The sequence below is a fragment of the Astatotilapia calliptera genome, chromosome 23 (assembly GCF_964374335.1).
Source record: "Astatotilapia calliptera chromosome 23, fAstCal68.1, whole genome shotgun sequence".
NCBI classification, from domain to species: Eukaryota; Metazoa; Chordata; class Actinopteri; order Cichliformes; family Cichlidae; genus Astatotilapia; species Astatotilapia calliptera.
This window is the reverse complement of record NC_137443.1, coordinates 41,386,716-41,410,714: the sequence shown is the minus strand read 5'-3', so window position 1 is coordinate 41,410,714 and position 23,999 is coordinate 41,386,716. Positions and strand designations below refer to the sequence as shown.

Here is a 23,999-nt window from a genome sequence, read left to right as displayed (position 1 = left end):
GGACTTTTAGCTCGTAAATTGCTGTAATTATCAAACATGCCCTTCTCATTTTGCACAGTCAGACTTCGTTGGCAAATTCACCCCAGCAATTAAGGAAAGCTGGAAATGAATGACAAGTAATGGTGTGGCCCACATTACTCAGATGAGGGCAAGCAATCCAGAGACAGAAGGGTGTAATGGTGGGAAATGTGCAACACAGACTGAGAAGAATTACACACTGAGTGGATTATAAACTGTGTTTGCACATTTATTCATAATAATATGGATGTGTTCAAGGCAAATCCTGTTCCTGCTTGTGTGTTTTTCATTCACTATTAGTATTACTAGGTATGAATTGGTTGCCCCCCCTCCCCCACACCACCACCCTCCAGCTCTTGAAGACTTTGTGCAGTGTTCAGTGTCACTTTGTTGTGGTCCCAGGGAGGAGCATAAAAAGGTGGTGGTGGGGGGGCACGAGATGCAAATGATGGCGTTTCAGAACACTTTGCAGCCAATCATAGACAAATTATGGCTCCGTGAGGATTTTGCTCAACATCTGAAGTGGCTCCTGAAGCATCAAGAGAGGAAAGAAATGTGGAAATGTGGAAAAGTCACTCTATTCTAGTTTTTCCTGCAGCTCTTAATGGCGAGGAACATAATATTAAAACACATTAAAACAAAAACAAAAAAAGATTTTTAAGTGGAAATATAAGCTGTGTGTGTTTAATCAGCACAAAGGGATTCAGTCAGTGATGAGATATTTGTGAACTTTGTAGACAGATTTCTTTGGCAATATTTCACATTTAACAAAATTTTCACTTTCATAGTTCAAATAGAAAGAAAAGAGAAGAACATGCTTGATTCCGATGCGCCCTGGGTCTCTGTGACTACCTATGCCTTTTTTAGCAACAGAGAAATGGCGCCTCTATGTGGCCACGTTTTAGTACTGTACTTTTTAATACAACAAACGTGGACTGAAGTAGGACAGCAAAATTGTTCCATGCCCATTATTTTATTTTTTTTTTTTTAAATCAGGAAAGGATTCAGCAGTTAAGCACATTTTAGGTTTAAAATGAGCACATTTCCCCACCTAAAACCAAACAGGACATTGTGGCTATTCTTTCTCTATAAAAGGTGAGAAAGAAGCCGGGAAAGGATTTCTTTTATTATTATGAAAATTATATTGTCTGGAATTATTAAGACGTAAAAGAAAAAATAAAACTTGTTTTAACGTCTCTTTTTTTAAATTAAATTATATGACTTATTATTGTAGTTAAAATAAGAGCGTACATTAGAGGTGGGCGTATCATTATCATTAAATATCGATACCAGTGTCGATATTGGTACTAGATTTGACTGATAGTAGCACAACAGGATGTGGGTTTCTAAGTTCAGTATGTAGCCCACTGAATTCTGTTAATGCTTTTTTTTTCTTAACCTTTTTGTGTTGACTGTTTCAAAATACATGAAAATTTGATACCTTGAAATTTTGAGTTATTAAGTGTTTTTTTTTTTTTAGATAATATCCCACAATGTTGACTTAAGACAAAAATAAATAAATAATTAAATAAAAAATAATAATCTGTGGTGAAAACACGCCTTCATACATAGTTTAATGGGAGACAATAAAAAAAAACTTTTAGAGTAAGTAATAAAAATGTTACGTATTCACCCGTTGCTTTCCGAGATACACAAACCAACTGATGAGGTCATAGTTCGTGTGAGTGGTGAAGGCTAACCTAACCTAACGGTCGGAGGGGAGCAATGAAGCTGTGTAACAACCATTAGCCAAATCGTGAATAGGCCACCGTTAATCAGAGCAGTAACGTGCATTTATCTTTTTAGCTTCAGAATAATATGGCTATGGAAGCGGAGAGCCAAAAGGTGAGTGCACTGCCAAGTTTGCCCTTGCCGCTTTGCGAGCAATTATTTTAGCTAACAGCTAACGGAGCTAAGGTAAGTAAGTAATGCTGGGTTATGTTATGTGATATAAACTTTATCACAGTTAGTTTTCGATACTTTTGAGCTACTTTATTTCCAATAAATTGTTGGTTATAATCTTAGTTTACGTGAAAAATACATTAAGAAAAATGCTAATTAACTTGGAATTAACTTGTGCAATATATATAACTTGGCAACATGCTAGCTAAATAGGTTAGTTCAAAGTAGCTAAGACGTTAACTACACTTTAATGGGGCATGCTGTTTACACGATTTAAACCATTTTTACCTGAGAAATATTAATGCTCGTTGAAGATAATTTTAAAAAGTTCGTGTTGTTTGAGTAACTTTTTTTTTCTCAATTTGCACACAATCCTTTAAACTATAGGGAAATATACTGATTAAGTTAATTGCTAATCATTTTTCACTGTGTTGTATCTTCCTGACAATTTTTCTCCATATTCTTTGGACATTTGAAGTGAATCTTTAAAGGAATTGAATTGTTACCCAGCCCAGAGGCTGTTTCTTGTGTATAAAGGTTGAAGGTACATCTACTTTGGTTTAAGAACCTGCTGTTTAATTATTTATTTTGTTAGTTTTGATTAAATCAAATCAAATCAAATCACTTTTTATTGTCACATCACATGTGCAGGCACACTGGCACAGCACATGCGAGTGAAATTCTTGTGTGCGAGCCCCACAAGCAACAGAGATGTGCAAACACAACAACACAAACGAGCAAAATACAAGAATGGCCAACCTGAAACTAATAAATATATGTACAATATATAATAGTGTATGCATTTCTGGATGTGTATACTAAATATTTTCCTACGTGTGTGTGTGTGTGTGTGTGTGTGTGTATACACATTTTTACAAATTAAATAGTAAAAAAAATAAAATAAAATAATAATAATAATAATAATAATAAAATATATAAAATATACAGAGTTGAATATGTGCAAAACAAGTGGCATTTATATACAGTGTGGAGTGCATAATGTTGAAGTTCCAGTAGTGAAGCTGAGGTGTCTATGACGTGTTCAGCAGTCTGATGGCCTGATGGAAAAAGCTGTCTCTCAGTCTGCTGGTACGGGACCGGATGCTGCAGAACCTCCTTCCTGATGGAAGCAGTCTGAACAGTTTATGGCTGGGGTGACTGGAGTCCTTGATGATCCTCCCCGCTTTCCTCAGGCACCGCTTCCTGTAGATGTCTTGGAGGGAGGGAAGCTCACCTCCAATTATCCGTTCAGAGCACCGCACTACTCGCTGGAGAGCTTTGCAGTTGTAGGCGGTGCTGTTGCCATACCAGGTGGTGATGCATCCAGTGAGGATGCTCTCAATGGCACAGTGATAGAAGGTCCTGAGGATGCGGGGGTTCATGCCAAATCTTTTCAGTCTCCTGAGAAAGAAGAGGCGCTGCTGCGCCTTCTTCACTGTTTTGTTTGTGTGTACTGACCACGTAAGATCCTCAGCCAGGTGTACGCCAAGGAACCGGAAGCTGCTCACTCTCTCCACAGCAGCACCGTTGATGGTGATGGGGGTGTGTACTTCTCTGCACCTCCGGAAGTCCACTATCAACTCCTTTGTCTTTGCGACGTTGAGGGTGAGATGGTTGTCTTGACACCAGTGGGTCAGGGCGCTGACCTCCTCCCTGTAAGCCGTCTCATCACCGTTGGTGATAAGACCCACCACTGTAGTGTCGTCCGCAAACTTCACAATGATGTTGGAGTTGTCAGTGGCTGTGCAGTCGTAGGTGTAGAGTGAGTACAGGAAAGGGCTCAGTACACACCCCTGTGGAGCACCAGTGTTCAGTGTGATGGGGGATGAGGTGATGCTGCCCAGTCTGACCACCTGGCGTCTGTCAGACAGGAAGCTAAGGATCCAGCTGCAGAGGGAGCTGCTCAGTCCTAGATCCTGCAGTTTCCTGTCCAGCTTCGAGGGAACGATGGTATTGAATGCTGAGCTGTAATCTACAAACAGCATCCTCACATACGTGTCTCTCTTCTCCAGGTGTGACAGGGCAGTGTGTAGTGTCAGGGCTATGGCATCATCAGTGGACCTGTTGTGGCGGTATGCAAACTGTAGAGGGTCCAGTGAGTCGGGTAGTGCAGAGCAGATGAAGTCCCTGACCAGCTTCTCGAAGCATTTGCTTACGATGGGGGTCAGGGCTACAGGTCGCCAGTCGTTCAATGAGGAGATGGTGGAGGATTTGGGTACAGGGACGATGGTGGCCATTTTGAAGCAGGCTGGGACTACAGACAGAGAGAGGGAAAGGTTGAAGATGTGCGTGAACACTCCAGCCAGCTGAGCCGCGCATGACCTGAGGACGCGGCCGGGAATCCCGTCCGGACCAGTAGCTTTGCGTGCGTTCACCTTCCTGAAGCACTTCCGCACATCCTCCTCAGACACAGTGTGCGCACTGACGTCATCCGCGGTGCGCACACTGTCCGGTCTCATGGTGTTCGCTGTGTCGAATCTAGCGTAGAATACGTTTAGATCCTCACACAGAGAGGCCGTGGTCTGCGGTGTGCTGGTTTTCCAGCACACCACTTAATCCAGCTGGATTAAGTGTTAAGTTTTAGAGCAGAATTTCCTTGTGAACATGGCTACATTCATTTTACGAGTCAGGTTGTGTAAATAGAAGTGGGATTCATAATCTCTGGCCACTTTAAGTAAAGCTAGTTACCTATTCCTTAAGACACATATGTAATCAGCCAATCACAGAGCAAGTAAGTGACTCAAAGTCACTGAACAAGTAATCCTGCTGCTGCACCTCTTGGTCTCAGTGTGTCAGAAACTGCTAATCTTCTGGGATTTTCCCACAAAACCATGTTTAGGATTTAGAGAAAATGGTCTGGAAAAGATAAAATATTCTGTGAGGGGGAATCTCTGAGTGAAAATGCCTTTTTGAGGTGAGGGGACATAGGAGAATGAGCAGACTGCTTTGAGCCGAGAGAAGGCAACAGTAACTCAAATAAACACTCGTTATAAGCAAAGTATACAGAAGATCAGCTCTGAAGGAGCACCACTTTGAGCCTTAAAGCAGATGAGGTTCAGAAGCAGAAGACCACACACGGTGACACTCTTGTCTGCTGAGAACAGGAAGCTGAGGTTGCAGTGTGCAGGGGCTCAAGAAAACTGGAAAACCTTTGCCTGGGCTGAGGACTGTCCCAATGCCTTTCTCTTGACACTTCAGGTCCCTTAGTACCAGGTGACCATTGTTTAAACACCACAGCCTGCCTGACTCAATACTATAATGATCTCCACACTCACCATATCTCAATCTAAAAGAGCATCTTTGGGATGTTGTGGAATGAGAGAATCACATCATGGATGTGTGTGATGCTGTCATGTCAATATGGACCATAACCTCTGAGGAGTGTTTCCAGCACTTTGTCGAATCTGTGCCATGAATGCAAAAAGGGGCCCAACCCAGTACTGGCAAGGTGTACCTAATAAACTGTCCAGTAAGTGTAGCACTTAAGTTTTAATACTCATAATCTTGACTACTTTCTGGGAAAGAAATTAAAAAATCAGGCCAACCTCATTACGTGTAAAGCTTCTTACTGGCCCAGAGTAAGACCAGTACACGCTGTCTTTGGGCCTGAGTGAACAGAGATATGTATTTTCCACTTTACATTTGCACAATAATGTACACATAAATACAGAAATTTTGGTAGGAGAAATAAAATAATTGCTCTTGGCTTGAAAGCTGGACATGAAACTTTTCACACAAAATTATATTTGGTGTTTGTTTTTTTCCCAGAGCGGGGGCAGTTCCTCCCTAAGTGATGTGCTACTTCCAGATGATTATGCTGACAGCCTGACAGACCACAGCACCACCTTTGGCAACGTGATCCCTAACAGGATTTTTGTTGGGGGACTTGACTACAGGGTGAGGGCTGCTGAAATAATGTAGAGCAAATGATTCAGACCATGATTTAAAAGCTCTTTTGCAATGATGAACCAAACTAATGTGTTTCAAGGTCAATGAGCGTGACCTGCGGCACATTTTTTCTCAACACGGCACAGTGAAAGAGGTGAAGATTGTCTTAGATCATTCAGGAGTGTCGAGGGGGTGAGTTCATTGTCTTTTTCCTCTCATACACAGAGTGCGACTGAATGATAAAGTATGCACAGCTGATTTTCTCAGCTTTGACTTTAAGAGTTATAAGCGTTATTTACACATTTACTGTCACAGTAAAACACGCTCTGCCTTTTGTTTTTTAACAGATATGGGTTTGTTACATTTGAAACCCAAGAAGATGCTCTGAAAATCATCAACAATGTAAGTAGTTTAGTGTCTTGCTTTGGAATATTTCATGCATATAATCATGCAAGTAATCTGACTAGAATTTGTTGTCTGTACGTTTGTTTATGTGCTGTTACAGACTAATGGAGTCACTTTCAAAGACAAGAAACTCAGTGTTGGTCCGGCTTTTCGAAAGCATCAACCTTCAAGTCAAAGTAGGTTGACGGTCCAGTAGTGCAGGTGTTTGAACATGTAGATTAATTGTTATCTGGAGTACTAAATTTCAGGCTTACGGTCGGTCCAGCTTTTACAGGCACATTTCTTGTGATGGCTAAAGACACCAGATCATGGTTCTGTGGTTTCATTCTTTTCTCAGCAAAGAGCACCTCTACAGCCAGCCTTGAACCTGCCATGTCTCAGCAAACATCCTATGGGACCTTCTACCTGACCACATCCACAGGCTCTCCCTACACTTACCATAATGGAGTTGCCTACTTCCACTGCTCCAACATAAATACTCCTTCCTACCAGTGGCTTGTAAGTGCTCATATAACACCCATTTAACACTTTCAGTACTATGCAGAAGGCTTGATTTTATGCTCAGTTTGCCTCAGCTGGTAGTAGTTTGTGGTGTAGCTCCCTCTAGTGGACAAACTAAGCAATGCAAAACTAACAACATAATAACATACACCACCACCACCCTAATCAGCTGTTATAAATGCCAATTTGGTTTTAACCAGTTTATCCAAGGGAGCTGGTCTAATAAGAGCTCATGCGTTTGTGGTGTCTTTTCTAAAAGAGACAAATTTATACCCACAAAGACCAAACTTGCATCTCCAGTTATAGTTGCAGTAACGCAGATGAATCAGAAGCTCTTTTCTAACTTTAAATATTTGCATGATTGATGACTTTCTTCCAGCCGCCATCTTCGCCAATGGGCCCCCATCCTTATCAGCCTGTGTATGAGCAACTATCCAGTCACCACTACCAGGTCAGCTCAGCCTTTCAGGGATCCAATCATTTCTCCCATTGGTGCCATTTAACAAGCACAGCAAGTTATTTAACAGCAAACTTTCTTTCTGCCTACTCTCACTGCAGTGCATGCCAAACCAGTATCAGTGGAATACACCCCAGGTAGGCAAAATGCAGCTTGACTTTAGCTTCAGTTCAGGAGCGTTTGGCCAGTTTTGACCTGTTCTTGATGTCTGTTCTCCAGTGGCAGATGCCATCCTATGCAGTCTTGTACCCCCAGCAGTCACAATATGTTTACCTGCCTGCTGATGGAGTTTCTGTTCAGCCACCTGTGTTGTTCATGGAGGACTCCACAGTGGAGGTGCAGATTCATCAAGGAAGACCAAAATGTTGCACATTTATTTAACTGTATCTATTCCCTTGAGTATGTTTTATTTTGTTAGATAAGACATGATACATGACTGTAAAATGCCTTCGATCTTTCTGCTATATTTGTAGCTTGTGTGCAAAATGAAGTAACGTACCATATTATAATTCTGTCATGACTATTGAGGAAACATGCTGTTCAGGAGGCACTTACTCTGTCCTTTTCTTCTACGCTTGCAGTTTCTTGAGCCAACAGTGCAGCATGTTTACCCAGTGTATCCTCAGAGAGCAGAAGAAATGGCACCTGCTGTTCTGCAGCATGACCCTGGAAAGGTAAGAAATGGATATCCCTCCTGTAAGCCAGCTCATAAATAAAAGGTCCTCGCAGCAGGTGGGTAGAGCGTCTGTGCTCTCGTTGACATCATAAAGAGCCAAGAGGCAAAAAAACCCCCTGCACAACCAGTATTTAGACCAGTCTGAAGCCTTAGCATCTGGTTCAGAGGGTTTAACTTGTATACTAACATGATTATTTTAAACTTTGGCCATGTTTAATGTGAACATCCATCATTACAGCAAATTATATATGACAGTAAGTAAAGAAAATAATAATAGGTCTCTGTGTCTGAGTAGGGGAGGGCTCAGGTGCAGGTGATAAGTAAGAGTGTCTTTATAGCTAGCACTCTTATATATCACCAGATTGCTTTCTCTGTATGGTGTTTCTTGGATGGTCCCAAGTTATAAAGATGCCAAAGTAAGAGTACAAGTTAGATAGATGGAGTCTAAATGAGGAAATTATTTTCTTGCACACCCAGTGTCAGACTGTACCACTGCTTCTCCTCTGACTCTGTCATGGTTAGTGTAATAGTGTTCACTGAGTCATAGTGTGTTATTTTTATTTTTTTTCCTCCCTCTGCAGAATCTAAAGTTTTCACCCTCGTGGGTCCATCACAAGCCAAGACACCGCCGCCACATCCACCACAAGGAATACCACCATCTGCCAGAATCAATAGAGCCTCCAGACGCCTCCATGTTTCACACTCCCCAAATGTCAAATGTAGGCTAAATCCACCGAGGGCTTTACAAGAGAAACGAGTTACACATCTAATTTTAGTCACTTCCTTTTTGCCCTATGGGTAGCTGATAAACCTCAGCCTTACAACACAATAAAGGTAAGCTTTCATCTAGTTGTGCAGTCAGATGACTGAGATTTACTGTTACAGTGGGGTTCTTTTCTTACGCTGTATTGTTTGTTGTTGTTTTTTTTGTTTTTTTACATTTAGGCACAAATAGTAGCAGTGGTGAAGTATCCCAGTAACAAGTATTTACTTTAGTGTGAAAACACATAAGTATTCATAGCATATCTTGACTTGATCAAAATAAAAGCTGAAGATGTTCATGTGCAGTAATAAGTTGTACCCTCAAGATTACAGTCATTACAGTCCAGTCATGACCTTCATGGACTGAAATTTGGACTTCAACTTAAATATGAATTATATCAAATCTAACAGTCAATTTTATAGTAATTTGTTCAATTCCAGCTATTTGTGCTTAGTCATTTAAAATAGACAAATTAGTTTTTATACATTTAAAATTGTCTGTGTGGTTTTATGACGTTGCTGATCGTCTTTGTTCATTTTCTTTGCTTTTGTTCTGTATTTTGCTTGAGGTTTTCAAGCTTAAAGCAAACTGTAAAACTGAGAAATAATAAAAAAAAATAATAGCTCTGTAATGTCACATGACCACCAAAGCTTGTTTTGTTCTCACATAATTTTAAGTTCTTCAGTGGTAATAAATGTTTCCTGTGGTGTAGTCGCCATGTTGTTTCCATTTGTAGGCAGCGATTCTGAAGTGGTGCCTGAAAGGATGGAAAATGGGAATATTTAACAGTTTAAAATAACAGCATATTTTAAATGTGCAGATTTAAAGTAAATGGGTCAAAAAATCAAGTAAAGCCAGACTGATTTATCGGTAGATTAATGTTATTGGCTTGTAATCGCTATTTGCATATATGTATCTGTGTCAGGATTTAGAACAGCCAATAAGTGAAAATGATAAAAGTAAAGAAGAGATGGGGGGGGGGAAACACCCTTCAACTGTGTTATCATTGCTGACATTGCACAGTTTGTCCACAAGAGGGCACTCTGTAACTTCCCTGTTTGCCACAAACAAAACAACCAGTTGCTCCAAGCAGTCAGGCAAAGTGTACTTAAAGTGTAAATAAACAACTACACATAACAAATGTGGGACATGTTTTTTATATTTTAAGAAGCAAGAAGAAAAAATATCAGACAAAGTTTCAGATTATCTGGTCTTAAAAATCCTTTATTGGGTCTGTGATTTGAAATGTACAATATCAAATTAAAATGTTTTGAAGTTGTAGATGACTTAATATTAATTTTCCATTTCTAAAGCAATGATCACAGTGCAAAGGATTTGTGCCTTTTAGAGCAAATCTTTCAAATTGAGTGTGTAACACAGGATTTGCATTATGAATATGAAATCTGCATACATCAGTTTAGCACAGATGGGATGAATATAGTTTTTTAAATGCTCGGAAGGATTTGTAAACTCTAGACATTATATGTGTGGCCACCGTATGGGATAATTGCAGCTGAATAATGGAGCAGTCTGGCACTGATGAATCAGGGATTTTATGTGTATGAATGGGATAAAGGCCTTGGCAGAGTGGCAAAGCCAACAAAATGCCAGCTTATTAGAATAACAAGAGATGGAGTCTCGTGACCTTAGGTTGAAGTTTTTAAAAAAAAAAAAAAAAAAGTTGTGTGTCTATGCATAAGTAGCATTATACCGTTTTTATGTCATTTTCAGAGTTTTTCCAGTTTTCAAGATCTGCTTTACCTGCTGTAAAACTGAAAGTAAGCTTTCACATATGTGTAATACACATATTACAACACATTAAAATAGATTCTGTGACCCAGAAGTGGCAAACAGCATCATATTTAAGGTCTCCTGTTCAAGCTTAGTGTAAGGGAGCAAACTACACTACACAGTCTCCCAGGCTCTTAATCAATAATTATTATTTTTTTAACTGCTTCATACTTTATAATGTCACTTTTAGGCCTTACATGGACAATAGTGAAATTGGCATACTGAAGCTTTGGCTTGGATTTCCCTCCATTATATAGATAAACAAACAATGTAAACAAACTGTTGTCAATACTGTGTATCATGTGTATATACAATGCTGTAATCTTTATTAATAATATCAACTGACAAATAATACTGGATGAATAACAGGTTTACATGAAAAAAATGTCAATAGAAAATACAGGCAGTAATTTAAATTTCTGCTTTACTGAAGTTTTCTTTCTAAAGCTGCCCCAACACGAACCATTTCATGGAAACAGAGTGGAACCCATACCATAAAAATGCTAGGATTTGGATTTAGTGTTTCTGTTATCATCAGGTACAGGCATGCGTTATCATAGGCCCTAAATGGGGGTGTACACGGCAGCGCTTACTTTGCGAAGCCTCCATTCAAAAACCCACAGTAAACATCAGCAAACCTAAAAATTGAATAATTAATTCAACAACAGTGTAGCCTGTTTCCATAAATGATTGAAATATATGCAAAGATGACATAATGTCCAAGCTAAACACTATACTTGGGCACTGTAGCAATGCTGATGTCAATACAAACACAAATACTGATGTTCACAATTTCAGTAGAGGCTTTAGTGTATCTATATTTGCTATTTAGCTCTAACATTTGTTACATTACACTCAGGGCCACAGCAGTTCTGTGATTATGGCTAGATAAAAAAAAAATCAATTAAAAAACGGTAAAGGTAGATTTAATTATCCCTTAAACAAGTTTATGACAAGATTTAATCATTTTTCGTTGTAGAAATTATTGATTATCCAAAACAGCCTGAGGTACAAACAAAAAACTGTAGCCTTTAGCCCCTCAAAGCCGTCCAGGATCCCTGAATGACAAAATTCAGGAAAAATACTTGCTCCGACCCTGGCATTTGTACAGTTAGGAATCTATTTGAATGAGAAGGACGCAGTTGTTTTGCACATAATGTGATCACTGACCCGTGGGGCACTAGCAAACTATGGTGTTTTGATCAATAGTGATGAACGTGTGAAAAGTGGACAACAATAACTCATCATCACACTGCAGTGCGTCGCTATACATAACCAGATTTGTTTTATAAAACCTATTTGGATGACAATACTTTATGCTGTGCCATCACACAGCTACTTTATATAAAAGGACAGCAGCACAGAGGGCATCTATTGAGCATCAGTCGGGCCCCCACTAAAATAACAATGGGAAAGGTAAGTTTATTATGTTACTGAAAATACAGAATTAAAAACCAAAGCAAAACATTAACCTTGAGCTAGGAGCTTGAATGAAAAAGGAGCTAAAAATTTGCGAATGCTGTGAAATACATTTGCAGATCATATTCTACGAGGACAGAAATTTCCAGGGTAGGCACCATGAGTGCATGAGCGACTGTGCTGACCTGCACCCCTATTTCAACCGCTGCAACTCCATCCGGGTGGAGAGCGGCTGTTTCATGGTTTATGACAGACCTCACTATCTTGGCCACCAGTACTTCCTGCGCAGGGGGGAGTACTCCGACAACCAGCGCATGATCGGAATCAATGACTGCATTCGCTCCTGTCGCATGATTCCCATGGTAAGCATAAGATTGTATTAAAGATGCAATGAGTTAATATTATTTAGAAGTGGGCATGTTGAATTGTTGAATTATTGGAGTACAAAGCAAGGTCAAAGAAAGAAGACATGTATGTGCTCAATAAATTATTAATAAAACTCAAAGTAACAAAATGAAGAAGCTAAAGTAAAATAAAGGCTGACTTGGATCAACAGGTAGAAACTCTAACACAAACTTTGTAAAGGAACTGTCATTATTATTAGACAACTTGGAATAAAATTGATATAAATTTAGTTTTGGGGAACATTTCAGAATATAAATCCTTGACAGCTAATGTTTGACCAAAACCTTCATCATATTTGGTTCCCCACATCCAGTTGGCTCAGATGCTGGGACCATCTGGTCGTCCCTGCTCCACAAAAGAAACATAAACTGAAGAAGAACTTTTTGGTTAAGGATGTTTTTCCATTAGATTGTCTTAGATGGACTGTTTTACTCTTCCATAGTGTCTGACTAATAAACATTGTTCTGCAGCACCGGGGCTCCTACAAAATCAAGTTGTATGAGCGTCCAGATATGGCCGGCCAAATGCAGGAGGTGAGCGACGATTGCCCCAACGTCCAGGACCGCTTCCGTATGTCTGACATTAACTCGTGCAATGTGGTAGACGGCCACTGGCTGCTGTACGACCAGCCCAACTACAGGGGGAGGACCTACTACCTGAGACCTGGCGAATACCGCAGATACAGTGACTGGGGCGGTGCGAGTCCAAGGATCGGCTCTCTCAGGCGAATCACCGACTTTAATTAAAACCTTCTGAACCTTGTTCCTTTGTCTCTTCTCAATAAATATGCTGGGCTTAAACTGCTTGTGTTTATGTCTTTATCCAAAAGAAGACAGCCTTGATGTTTAAACATTTTTTTGCTGTAACATTTAAACTTCTTGTAAAACAATAGTTTGTTAGACAAGAAATGTTTGTGTTGACTTAGACCATTTCATGCCGCTTTCTTCAGAGGTAACGAGAAGCAATCAGTCCTTAAATATTCCAGACGACTCTAAAAAGTTTAAGCAACCAGGAAAAAAACAAACAAAAAGCAGCTGACACCACTCTGGTCTTTTGTTTGGTTTATTGGTAGTACTTTTTAAAATATTTCACATGAAATATCTCACATCGGCATTCTCACATAATTATGCGTCTGATGGATCCAACCCTGGGACTCATGCCTCCCCACTCATGAAACCTCCTGTATTCACCAGGATGTATCAGGTACTGCCGTCCCCTGTAGTGAGGATGCTCGTAGAAGATCCAGTAGCCATCCATTACGTTGCAGGAGTAGATGTCATTGAAATGGAAGCGTTCATACAGGGAGGGGCAGTCATCTGTCAGCTCCATCATCTGTCCTCCAAGTTCTGGGCGCTCGTAGATCATCAGTCTGTGAGTGCCTTGGTGCTGCAGAAATGATGATTACAATCATAAGTGTAGATCAGTGAAACCTTTAATACAAAAATGCCCAACTGAGACTTACCATAGGGATCATACGGCAGGATCTCACGCAGTCGTTGAATCCCATCCAGCGCTGGTAGTCTGGATATTCGCCCTTCCTCAGGAAGTACTGGTAGCCCATGTAGTTGGGTCTCTCATAGACCATCCAGTTACCACTGTCCACTCTGATGGAGTTGCAGCGACTAAAGTGGGAATGTAGGTCAGCGCACTCGCTGCTGCACTCATAAGAGCGACCATCGAAGTTCCTGTCCTCGTAGAAAATGATCTGAAAGAAGTTTATTCAGGGATTTTCGGTAAATTGGATGCATGCTTGATTAAATTAAAGACATTTTGCTAAAAATACCACACGTGAAGTGGTTCTGCATCACTGGTTTTCGATGAATAGTCCATGCAGGTATGCAGAAGCACAAAAGGAACAGGATTTTTTTTTTTTAAAAAGGTATCCTTACCTTACCCATTGTGTCGGCTAACTTTTGTCACACTGTAGCAGCAGCCGTGGGCTCCAGGCTGCCTTTATAACCCATGGATGACCTGTGTCATTGTGATTGAGAACAATGACTGGGCTGGTCAGCTTTTTCACACAGAACATATTTTTTTCTTGTGCTTTGTTTGGTGAGGTCTGCAGTGCAAATCAGCTGTTTTTTTTTCTGAGCCGAAGCTGCCCCTTGCATTTGTTTAATGGCCTACACATAAAATCCACAACTAAACTAAAAATACCAACAACTATTGTCAACAAATCCCTAAACATATACAGTATTTACACTGGAATGGTGAAAGATGGTATATAGACATATCACCAAATTACATTCACGTGTGTTAGGGTACACATTTTACACATTGCGTATAATTAAATGTATTAATGTTAATGCTAATAGCAAAGATGATGCATTTGTAAAAGTGATAAAAGCTGCAGTGAACATCTTTCACATGGTACTGCTTTCAGCTGCCACTGCTGCACCCTTGTGCAAAGTGGCAGCAGCCTTTTATAGGTCCAACAATTCAACCACTTTTTTTATGTCAGCAAACAAGTTGTTTTAAATAACCTCTTGTCTGTTGTGCTTTTGTTTGGTTCTTATCAGCTTTTTCTGATACGATGTTTAATACACTCTGTGATTATTTAATGCAATGGAGATACAGCAAGTATAACGTGCTATTATTAATGCATCAATACATTTCAATCTGTATTGTTAGGATTATTTGATTTCTTTGCTTGTCATATGACAATTAAATCATTACTAATTTATTTACATATGAATCAGTGTCGATACTGTGGATTAGGAGCATCGTGTCAAAGTAGTATTGCCTAATTTAAAGCATGATTATAGTCTTAATCATGATTATAGTCATCTATAAATATATATATGGTGTACAGCATGCATTTTAACTGCAAGAGGCTTATTGTGACATTGTAATTATTCATATCTCAGAACCTTGCAAAGTTGTAAAGTCTATAAAACATATTTCTGTAAAGTTTTATTGCAGTAAAAACCCACATTTGCCAGAAGTGCAACACTTGATCTTTTTCATACAGGGGTTAGCTTGTTCAGGCAGTTTGTTTTACTATACTAATATTACTGGTGTAACTTAGTCAGTGAACAATGGGTCTATCAGAATTCAACCCTTATAAAATACTTTCCCTTCTATCAAACAAAAACTTAAGGACATTAAGAAGAACCATTCATGTAATCCTAATACAGTTATCCAGTATAGTGAAAACTGAAAAATAGATGATAGATGGTTAATAAAGTAGGGAATGTAAGTATTGTATGTAAAGTTGTATATTATGCAAATGAGAGCAATTGTTCTACCGGAAATATCAAAAAAGATTGCCAAAATGTGTTAGTTACTGATTATTCAAAATATAAAACTGGTTTGCCCTTGTTTTTAGCAAAGTTGTGTTAAATAAAAAAAATATAGAAAATTATAATGTATTTATTTAAGTGGGTTTAAAGATTTAGAACCATCAATATGTGAACTGTGAATATACATATATGATTGGGTAAATCAGCTATTTATTTTGATTGAGGACTGAGTTGAAAAACAACTTACCCAGATCTGTGTCCAGTCTATTTATTATGTGCACCACACAATAAAAGTAAATTATACATTACAGCTGAAACTACATTCAAACAATGCACAAATCACAGTTTCAGGATAAAACAAAGCTTTCTCTTTTTGCCTTTGACAATTTGTTAATATTAATACAACAAACCATCTGCAAAACCTTTTAGCCAAATAAAAGTCATGGGACAGTTAAGATTCTGTGATGCGTCTGAGGGAATTGAATTTCATGTCATTACTGCCGACTCCTTTGAAGTCCCTGTACTCTCCTGGCTTCAGAAAAAACATCCGGCCCTCATAATTTGGTTGTTCAAACATCAACCAGTAGCCCTCCATCACCTTGCAGGACTGCATGCTCGACATGTGATAGTTATCCTGGATGGAGTTGCAGTCATCTGTCAGTTCGTGCATCTGGCCTTCAAAGTTTGGTCTTTCATAGATCCTCATATTAAAAAGTCCCTTGTGCTGTAAAAGTTATAAAAAGTATATATTTTAAAGGAATGAAATCATAGTTTTGCAGTTGAAAACAAATGTACCCAGCTAATGCTAATGCAGAGGTACCGAAAAATTGCTTTAGGCCTGGAAAGGAAATGGGAATAAGCTATATGATAACTTTTGTTGAAGAATGTGTGTGCTGCTGTGTCACGTGGGAATCTTAATAGTAGTTCTGGAAAGTTGTCTTTTGAAAAATGTAAGTCCTTAAGCTCTTGCTAGGTAGCATGCTAACAGGTAGCAGATCTTATAGGCTAGATATATAAGATCTATACATAAAACAGCTTTGATACAAAATGTTCATTCATGACTAATAAGTGTAACAAAAACGATCAATTTTTTAGCTCAAGTTTAGACTGTTTGGTTACTTTATGCACTTTTTCTATGGTTTTAAGGACTGTGGTAGGCTACATTCACATTTGTGGCAAATTGCTTTATAGAAACATAAATTATGTTTCTGGAAAGAGAGATAAAAAAAGAGATAAAAATGCGTGATAGAAGCTATATGCTGGACATATATAGAACACATATCCTCTGCTTCAGACAACGAAGTTGAGCTTCTCATCTAATGGGTTACACATGAATTCAACAAACTGATCCTTTACATTGCTGACTGTCCTCGTCTTTACAAATGATTATATTATATTTACCGCAGGGACAATGCGGCAGGACTGAATGCAGTCGTTGAAGCCAAAGGTATTCGTGCATTCGGGATATTCTCCCCTGGTCAGGAGGTACTGCTGGCCCATGAAGTCGGGCTGGTTATAGACTATGAATGTCCCGCTCTCCACCCTGCAGGAGTTGCATTGGCTCAAGTGAGAGGCAATCTCAGAGCAGTCGCTGACGCACTCAAAAGAGCGGCCTTGGAAGTTACTCTCCTCGAAGAAGATGATCTAGAGAAAAAGACACAAATTGTGTTTGTGTGAGACTATTTCCAGAGAAAGTGTTCAGAGTGTCTGAGATTATCGTAAGAGTAAGTCATATCAGACAGTGCTGCACGGCAGAAGTTACAGAATAAAAATACTATTGAGTTTGACACAGTATATATAGAGTTCAATGTCCTACACCAGCTGCTGCAGGGATCTGTACCCTGCATTACCTTTCCACTCATGGTCGCACGATTTGATTTCTGTTGTTTTTCTCACTGGCGCGCTGCCTTTTATGCATCATGTGACATCCAAAGAATCTGCCTCAATTGTACGGAATGACTGAGTCAGCTCATCAGTATGGAAGTCTCTACTGTACTACACATCAAACTGTGAACACTGCAATTACTGAGATTTAACTTGTGCAGATTTAATGGCGGCAAAGCAAACATCTTTTTCATTATAGGACACATTTATATTTGTAGAGCATTGAATAATAGTGTTTAAAGATGAAAAAAAGCTTTGATTTTCGGATAAATATACAATATTTGAAAGACGAAATGGTGCAGTTCTCAACTCACTTGACGCTGCATTTTTTAATTTCTTTTTTTTCCACACCATAAACAGGACAGACTTTGCATTTAGTTTTATGGCAAGACTGAAACAATAGAATCCATCCACTCTTTTAACTGCCTATTCAATCCAGGGTGACTGTTCACTGAAAGTGTGAGCACTTATGCAAAAGCAGAGATTTTGATAGGTCGCTGGTCTGGAGCATTCAGGTGTGTGTTAACACAATGCCACCGTTTCCCAGGAGTGGACCCAAATTCGCCCCCAGGTCAGACCGTGCAATGCTCAGAGAAACTGCAAAAAGCCAAGCAGCTACATCTCAGACTCTACAGGCTTCGGTTAGCATGTCAAATGTAAAGTTCAATTAGACAAACGCTGAACAAGTATGGCTTAAGCATCTCCCAAAGTGGAAATGTTTAAGCCATAATGCACACATGTGACAAAAACCAAACATAGTATATCAGCACAAACATCTCAAACCAACAGTCAAGATTTGGGTGTTTTGCAGCTACAGGAACTGGCCAACTTGCAGTCACTGAATTGAAAGCATTTCAGTCAAAGGTGAGCTCATGTGTCTGACAGCTAAAACTGTCAAAGTTCATTAGCCTTCATGTATTAACAGTGCATATGCACAGGTGTGAGTGTAAATCATCAGTGATTTATCAGGACTGAACCTTTTTAATTTAAATATCTGGTATTCTTTATCTAATTTTATCTTTATTAAAAATAGCGTCTATCATTACTGGATGCATCTCTTACCCTTGTATTTCTTAGCTTTATCTGACTGATGTTGGCAAATCTGATTTTTTTTTTTGTCTCTGCAACTGACAGCTCACATGCTCACGTGCTCTCCCTCCTCCTCCTTTCTTCTTATTTTTCTTGTAAATTATTTTGTCTTTATTCATGTTAACTTTGAATCCAAAGGTTTTTCATTTTTTCATTGTTGTATGTTTTCACTTGAGCCACGTTGACTGTCTCAGGGAAACAATCATCACCATCCCTGCTATTTCAACCCAAACCCAATGTTTTCTATTTATTCATAAATGATCATCACTCCTATGGAAACACTTTGGAAAGATTTCCCATTTCTGTATTACTCATTGGACCTCTGAACCATTGGACCATTGGACACTAATATTTTAGGTTTCTCTCCCTTCCCTCCTACATCATAGTCACCACTCTCTTCACTTCATCTCCAGGTAAACTCATAGTCACCAGTGCATATGTGTCCTAAATCTGACAGTAATTTTACATGGAAACTCTTTTTTGCACAGGATTTAACATATTAGTACACGAGGACCAGCGATCTGAAGCACACCCCTAAATGTACAAAGGAATGACTGAAAAAGAAAAGAATGCAGGTGTTGCAAGACCCAAAGTTCAGACCTTAACCTGATGAAAATGTTGTGGTGTGACACTGAGAGAACGATGCGTAACCAAATGCATAAACAAAGGAACTAAAGCAACACTAAAAAGAAGAGTGGGCCACAATTCCTCCACAATGATGCCAGAGACTGATAAAGTCATACATTAATTACTTCAAGTTATTGCCGCTGAATCATGGGGTGTACTTCATTTTTAAAATGATTGTATAGAGTCCTGTGGAATGTTTATTTTTCTCATAGCTGTAATAATATTTTGATTGATATGTTGATTATAGCCAATACGGAGCATTAAAGTAGCTCGGTGATGCTGTGATGTGCTGTATTACAAATGGCGTTTACATTAGACCATCATGGTCATTTTTGTATGTTATCTTTGTGTCCATGTCAATTATCTATAACTGAGATAACAACAGAGCAACAGCGGCGCTTTGCTACATAAGTATTTAAGTAGAAACTGTTTAAGTGATGATGCTGAATCGAGGGATCCAACCTCTAACTCAGGGGTGTTGAACTCCAGGTCTCGAGGGCCGGTGTCCTGCAGGTTTTAGATGTGATCCATCACAGCTGATTTAAATGACTAAATTACCTCCTCAACATGTCCTGAAGTTCTCCAGAGGCCTGGTAATGAACTAATCATTTGATTCAGGTGTGTTGACCCAGGGTGAGATCTAAAACCTGCAGGACACCGGCCCTCGAGGCCTGGAGTTCGACACCCCTGCTCTAACACAGCTGGTGTGAAAGTTGTGATGGCATTTAGTATTTTGTTGAATGTGCACAAACGCCATGGGAAATATTCCTGATTAAGGCTGTAAGGTTATGATAAACTTAGAAGTTTATCTTAAAGGATATAAAGCATGACGTTTGCATCTTTGACTCCACACATGAAGCGAAAGAGATACTTCAAAAATATTTCATTTTTTTTATTTTTCTCCCAGAGTTTCTTGTGAACGGACAGACAATCAGCACATTTCCATGATGCGTCTGATGGAGCTGATTTTCATTATGTTGCTCACTCCCATGTCTCTGAGGTTCCTGTACTCTCCTGGCCTCACATATATCATGCGCCCTCTGAAATTGGGCTGTTCGAACATCAGCCAGTGGCCGTCCAGCACGTTGCAGGACTGGCAGTCAGACATATAAAATTGTTCCTGGAGGGACTCGCAGTCATCCATCAGCTCGTGCATCTGGCCTCCAAAGTTCTCTCTTTCATAGATCCTCATCCTGAACTGTCCCCTGTGCTAATGGAGCGGGGGAAAAAGACACGAATCATGAGAAATGCAGTCTGTCCCAGGTCCAGCTGACCTAGCAGCTACCTCTTTGGACTTTGGAGTGTCTGTGCAATCCCCACATGAAATGGTACAGACCATCTACAACCACCAAAATGTCTTACCATGGGGATCATGCGACAGGAGCGAATGGTATCCATCATCGTCATGCCTCCCATGCGCTGGAAATCAGAGTACTCTCCTCTCCTCAAGAAGACCTGATTACCCATGAAGTTGGGGTGGTCGTACACCACAAAGCACCCACTGTCCACTCTGCAGGAGTTGCAGCGGTTCAGGTGCATGTGGATGTCGGAGCAGTCACTGCTGCACTCATAGGAGCGACCCTGGAAGTTCCTCTCCTCATAAAAAATGATCTGCAAAAAATAAACAGGAAAGAGGTGGTAAGCTGACAGCGCCACAGAGTAGTGATTTAATATTTGGATGGACTTGCTTTGCATTTCTAACCCTCTTGCGATGTTTCCACAAGTCTTAATTGTTCAGTATTGTCAGATTTTTCTTTAGCACTATACAAGCAAATGAGAAGTATTACCCTGCCCATGGTGACGGTTTGGTTTTTTTTCCAACTGATGCCAACCCGTGCCACTTTTATATACAGTATGAGCCCGAGACCACCTTCCTCACCTTTGTGTGAAACAATCCTGACTCATCATGAGGTTCACGTGGCACAGCATTCACATTTCACAGTATACCTCAATAGAGTTTGTTTAATACTGTTATTGTTACCACAACATTCAGTCTCATCTACAGATCTGATGTTCATACTACATAGATTTTTACAGAAGAGAGATGAATGCAATAGTAGAAGTTGCTGGAAGGGAGCATAAATCCCAAATTTCTATCACAATACCTATTTGCAGAATCGGACATGCAGTCTGCCACGCTATAGTGCTGCTGTGCCACAATATAGAGTGATGACTCAAAGGTTTCAGCACAAGCTGTGCAATGTATAAAAAGGGAAAAGGGTCGATGTTGATGAGATGTATCTGAGATAACCATGACCATGGGGAGGGTAAGTGAAACTTAGCCAATAACAGTAGGAAGTTTTAAAGTTAAACTTCACAAGTTCATAATAACAAATATGCAAAATAGCTGTTTACAGGTTGCTTATTTATATATACTTCACTTGTTTTTCTCTTTTGCAGATCATTTTCTATGAAGACCGGAACTTCCAGGGTCGCTCCTATGAAACCAGCAGTGACTGCCCAGAGCTGACGTCCTACCTTAGCAGGTGTAACTCCTGCAGGGTGGAGAGTGGCCTCTTCATGGTCTATGAGAAGTCCAACTTCATGGGCCATCAGATGCTGGTGAGGAGAGGAGAATACCCAGACAACCAGCGCCTGATGGGAATGAGCATGAGCGACTGCATAAGATCCAGTCGCATAATCCCCACGGTAGGTGGATGACATTGAGCTGCATTCGGGGCCCAGCCACAACAGAATGGACAAGACAGAGACCTTTTAAATATGTAGATGTAGAAGGCCAGTGACAATAAAAGCTAAAAAGAAACAGCCATCTGGTCAACATTTGTCTGAGCACAAAGGCTGCCCTCCTGCATGCAGGAGAAAAATTGTAATTAATTGTGAAATATATTGAAATAAAAATTGAGCCTAGCTGTTCAGTCCTATCTTTCTGCATGTATAATATTTTAAATTTAGGATTCGCTCACTAGAAGTCATCCATATCTCCCAGCCTTCTTTAACCATCCTCTGGTGTAATCACCTGTCCTAAATGAAAGAGAACAAAACCTCCAGATCCCATGGATATGGCGATATAAAATGAAGCAGCAAAAGTTTTCATAAACGTGGAAGAAGATGAATGGAGGGAAACATTAAAATATAGTTTTAAAAATTCTATTTATGCTAATTTTATATTTAATTTTTTTAATAATATTGCTACTTTATGTTGTCCAAGATGTAGTTTTAGATTTACATTCTCAGCTAAAGATAAGTTTTATAGACTTACAGGCCACAGTCATTCTGCTTCTTCATCCACAGCACCGAGGCCCCTTCCGAATGAGGATCTACGAGAGGGAGAACTTCGGAGGCCAGATGTACGAGCTGAGCGACGACTGCGACAACATAATGGATCGTTTTCACATGTCTGACTGTCAGTCCTGCAACGTGATGGACGGTCACTGGCTGATGTTCGAGCAGCCCGGCTTCAGAGGCAGGATGCTGTACCTCAGGCCAGGAGAGTACAGGAACCTCAGAGAGATGGGGAGCAACATCACAAAGTTCAGCTCCATCAGGCGCATTATGGACTCCTGTTAACTCAAAATGACACACTCCAAATGTACTGTGAATAATAATAAAGCAAGCTGAAATCCCATCCAGACACACCCCTGGTTTTTCTAATGTAAATACTGATAAGTCAAAATTCAGTTGTAAGTAATATGTTAGAAAGTTTCGAAGATTAACTGCATTTACAGATGCTTCAAAGTTCTGTATTTGAGAGAGGATTTACTATTAGGAAATACATCCCAAACAGAAATAATAAGGAATTCTGAATACTGAGAGAGTTCGGTTTTATTTTATCAGTAAATTTCAGAACTAGAAGCTCATAAGACTTCTATTTGTATCTAAAACTCAAAGACTTTAGGAAGAAGGGAAACTGTAAAGCATAAGTAAGTGAAGTTTATTTATATAGCACTATTCACAGACATTAAAGTCACAAAGTGCTGTGTATAAATTAAAAGACGATATGAACAGAGAACCGTGTTGAAACAATCAAAAGATGTGAAAGTGTAGTGGGTTTGTAATGAGCAAACCATGCTGAATGCCAAACAAGAACGAACAAAACTTCCCCCCAAGCTTATACCAAGACTGAGAACCCAAGAAGAAGAAAAATAAAAAACAATCCAAGGAGATAAAATCAAAAGGACTCATTCGGTGGACTTTTAAGGATTCACCTCTTTATTTTTAGACGGTTTAGGAAAAGAAAGATGAAGGACATCAGTTGTTTGAAAAGGTTGTCACCCTCTTTTATGCCCGTGTGATCCATTAAGTGTGTGCCTTAAAACTGAAGCACTTGGAGTAAATAGAAAGTAGAAACAATATGAGGCACAAGTGCTCATATTGTGTATTTTGGAGGTGACATGGCCAAATTGGCTAAGGCCACTTGTGGAGTGCAGAGTCCCCCCCTGTGTCCATCTTAAATATTTATTGAGTAGATTGTACATTATAGTATAGTATAGTTGATCAATTTCTTGCATGTATTGATGTTTAATTACTTTAAAGCTGTTACATATATAGTCTGAAGGTTCCTAATGGACTTAACCAAATCATCACTAAATAAAAGGTCTATCCTGTTTAATGAAACTAGACAGAAAGATGTAATATTCTACAGTTTCACATAATGTAAACACTCTAAATTGCACAGAACAGGTCTTAATGTATGCATTTTATATTTGCAACAGTAGTCCAAAAGACATTTTGAGTCTATCTGCATATATTTAAACCAGTAAATACTACATGAGGCGGGGTTTTTGTTTCATGTAGGATCAGAAATAGAAAATAAAAGCCTAAAAATGCCATTTTAGTTACATGTTCACATAGGTTTTTTGCAGTAATACCTCAATTTTCAATAATACCTTCACTTTTTTGTTTTTTGTTTTAAAGGGAGTTACTATTAAACAGTGTTAAATGATTTCTGTCCCTCACAGTCTAACACTGATC

The 23,999-nt window shown here is 39.4% G+C and overlaps 3 protein-coding genes and 1 pseudogene across 6 annotated transcripts; 2 read left to right on the top strand and 2 right to left on the bottom strand.

Annotated features, from left to right (window-relative positions):
* Positions 1-1,270: 1,270 nt before the first annotated feature.
* LOC113016001 (protein boule-like) lies at positions 1,271-9,321 on the top strand. Of its 3 annotated transcripts, XM_026158439.2 has the most exons (11): positions 1,286-1,863; positions 5,689-5,817; positions 5,909-6,000; positions 6,156-6,210; positions 6,314-6,389; positions 6,551-6,711; positions 7,094-7,165; positions 7,273-7,308; positions 7,391-7,507; positions 7,753-7,845; positions 8,429-9,321. In XM_026158439.2, exons 1-11 carry the CDS (start codon positions 1,837-1,839, stop codon positions 8,573-8,575), a joined length of 1,005 nt encoding a protein of 334 aa, XP_026014224.1. In that variant the 5' UTR covers positions 1,286-1,836; the 3' UTR covers positions 8,576-9,321. The 3 variants fall into 3 exon arrangements, with proteins under 3 accessions (XP_080153610.1, XP_026014225.1, XP_026014224.1); XM_080297484.1 differs by lacking the exon at positions 8,429-9,321 and having other exon boundaries at positions 1,271-1,863; positions 7,391-7,570; positions 7,753-7,824; XM_026158440.2 differs by lacking the exon at positions 7,391-7,507 and having other exon boundaries at positions 1,281-1,863.
* Positions 9,322-11,661: 2,340 nt separating this feature from the next.
* LOC113016020 (uncharacterized) lies at positions 11,662-22,653 on the top strand (annotated as a pseudogene). The gene is made up of 6 exons (XR_013905310.1): positions 11,662-11,817; positions 11,940-12,182; positions 12,696-12,986; positions 15,400-15,420; positions 21,468-21,716; positions 22,320-22,653. The product of XR_013905310.1 is annotated as an uncharacterized LOC113016020 (transcript).
* On the bottom strand, positions 13,272-14,307 carry LOC113016017 (gamma-crystallin M2-like). The gene is made up of 3 exons (XM_026158461.2): positions 14,115-14,307; positions 13,688-13,930; positions 13,272-13,611 (listed from the first exon to the last, which is right to left on the bottom strand). The coding sequence occupies exons 1-3, from the start codon at positions 14,121-14,123 to the stop codon at positions 13,342-13,344; spliced, it is 522 nt and encodes a 173-aa protein (XP_026014246.1). The 5' UTR covers positions 14,124-14,307; the 3' UTR covers positions 13,272-13,341.
* LOC113016013 (gamma-crystallin M1-like) lies at positions 15,720-20,959 on the bottom strand. The gene is made up of 6 exons (XM_026158455.2): positions 20,855-20,959; positions 20,430-20,678; positions 20,006-20,277; positions 17,258-17,279; positions 16,869-17,096; positions 15,720-16,191 (listed from the first exon to the last, which is right to left on the bottom strand). The coding sequence occupies exons 1-6, from the start codon at positions 20,861-20,863 to the stop codon at positions 15,919-15,921; spliced, it is 1,053 nt and encodes a 350-aa protein (XP_026014240.2). The 5' UTR covers positions 20,864-20,959; the 3' UTR covers positions 15,720-15,918.
* Positions 22,654-23,999: the final 1,346 nt, after the last annotated feature.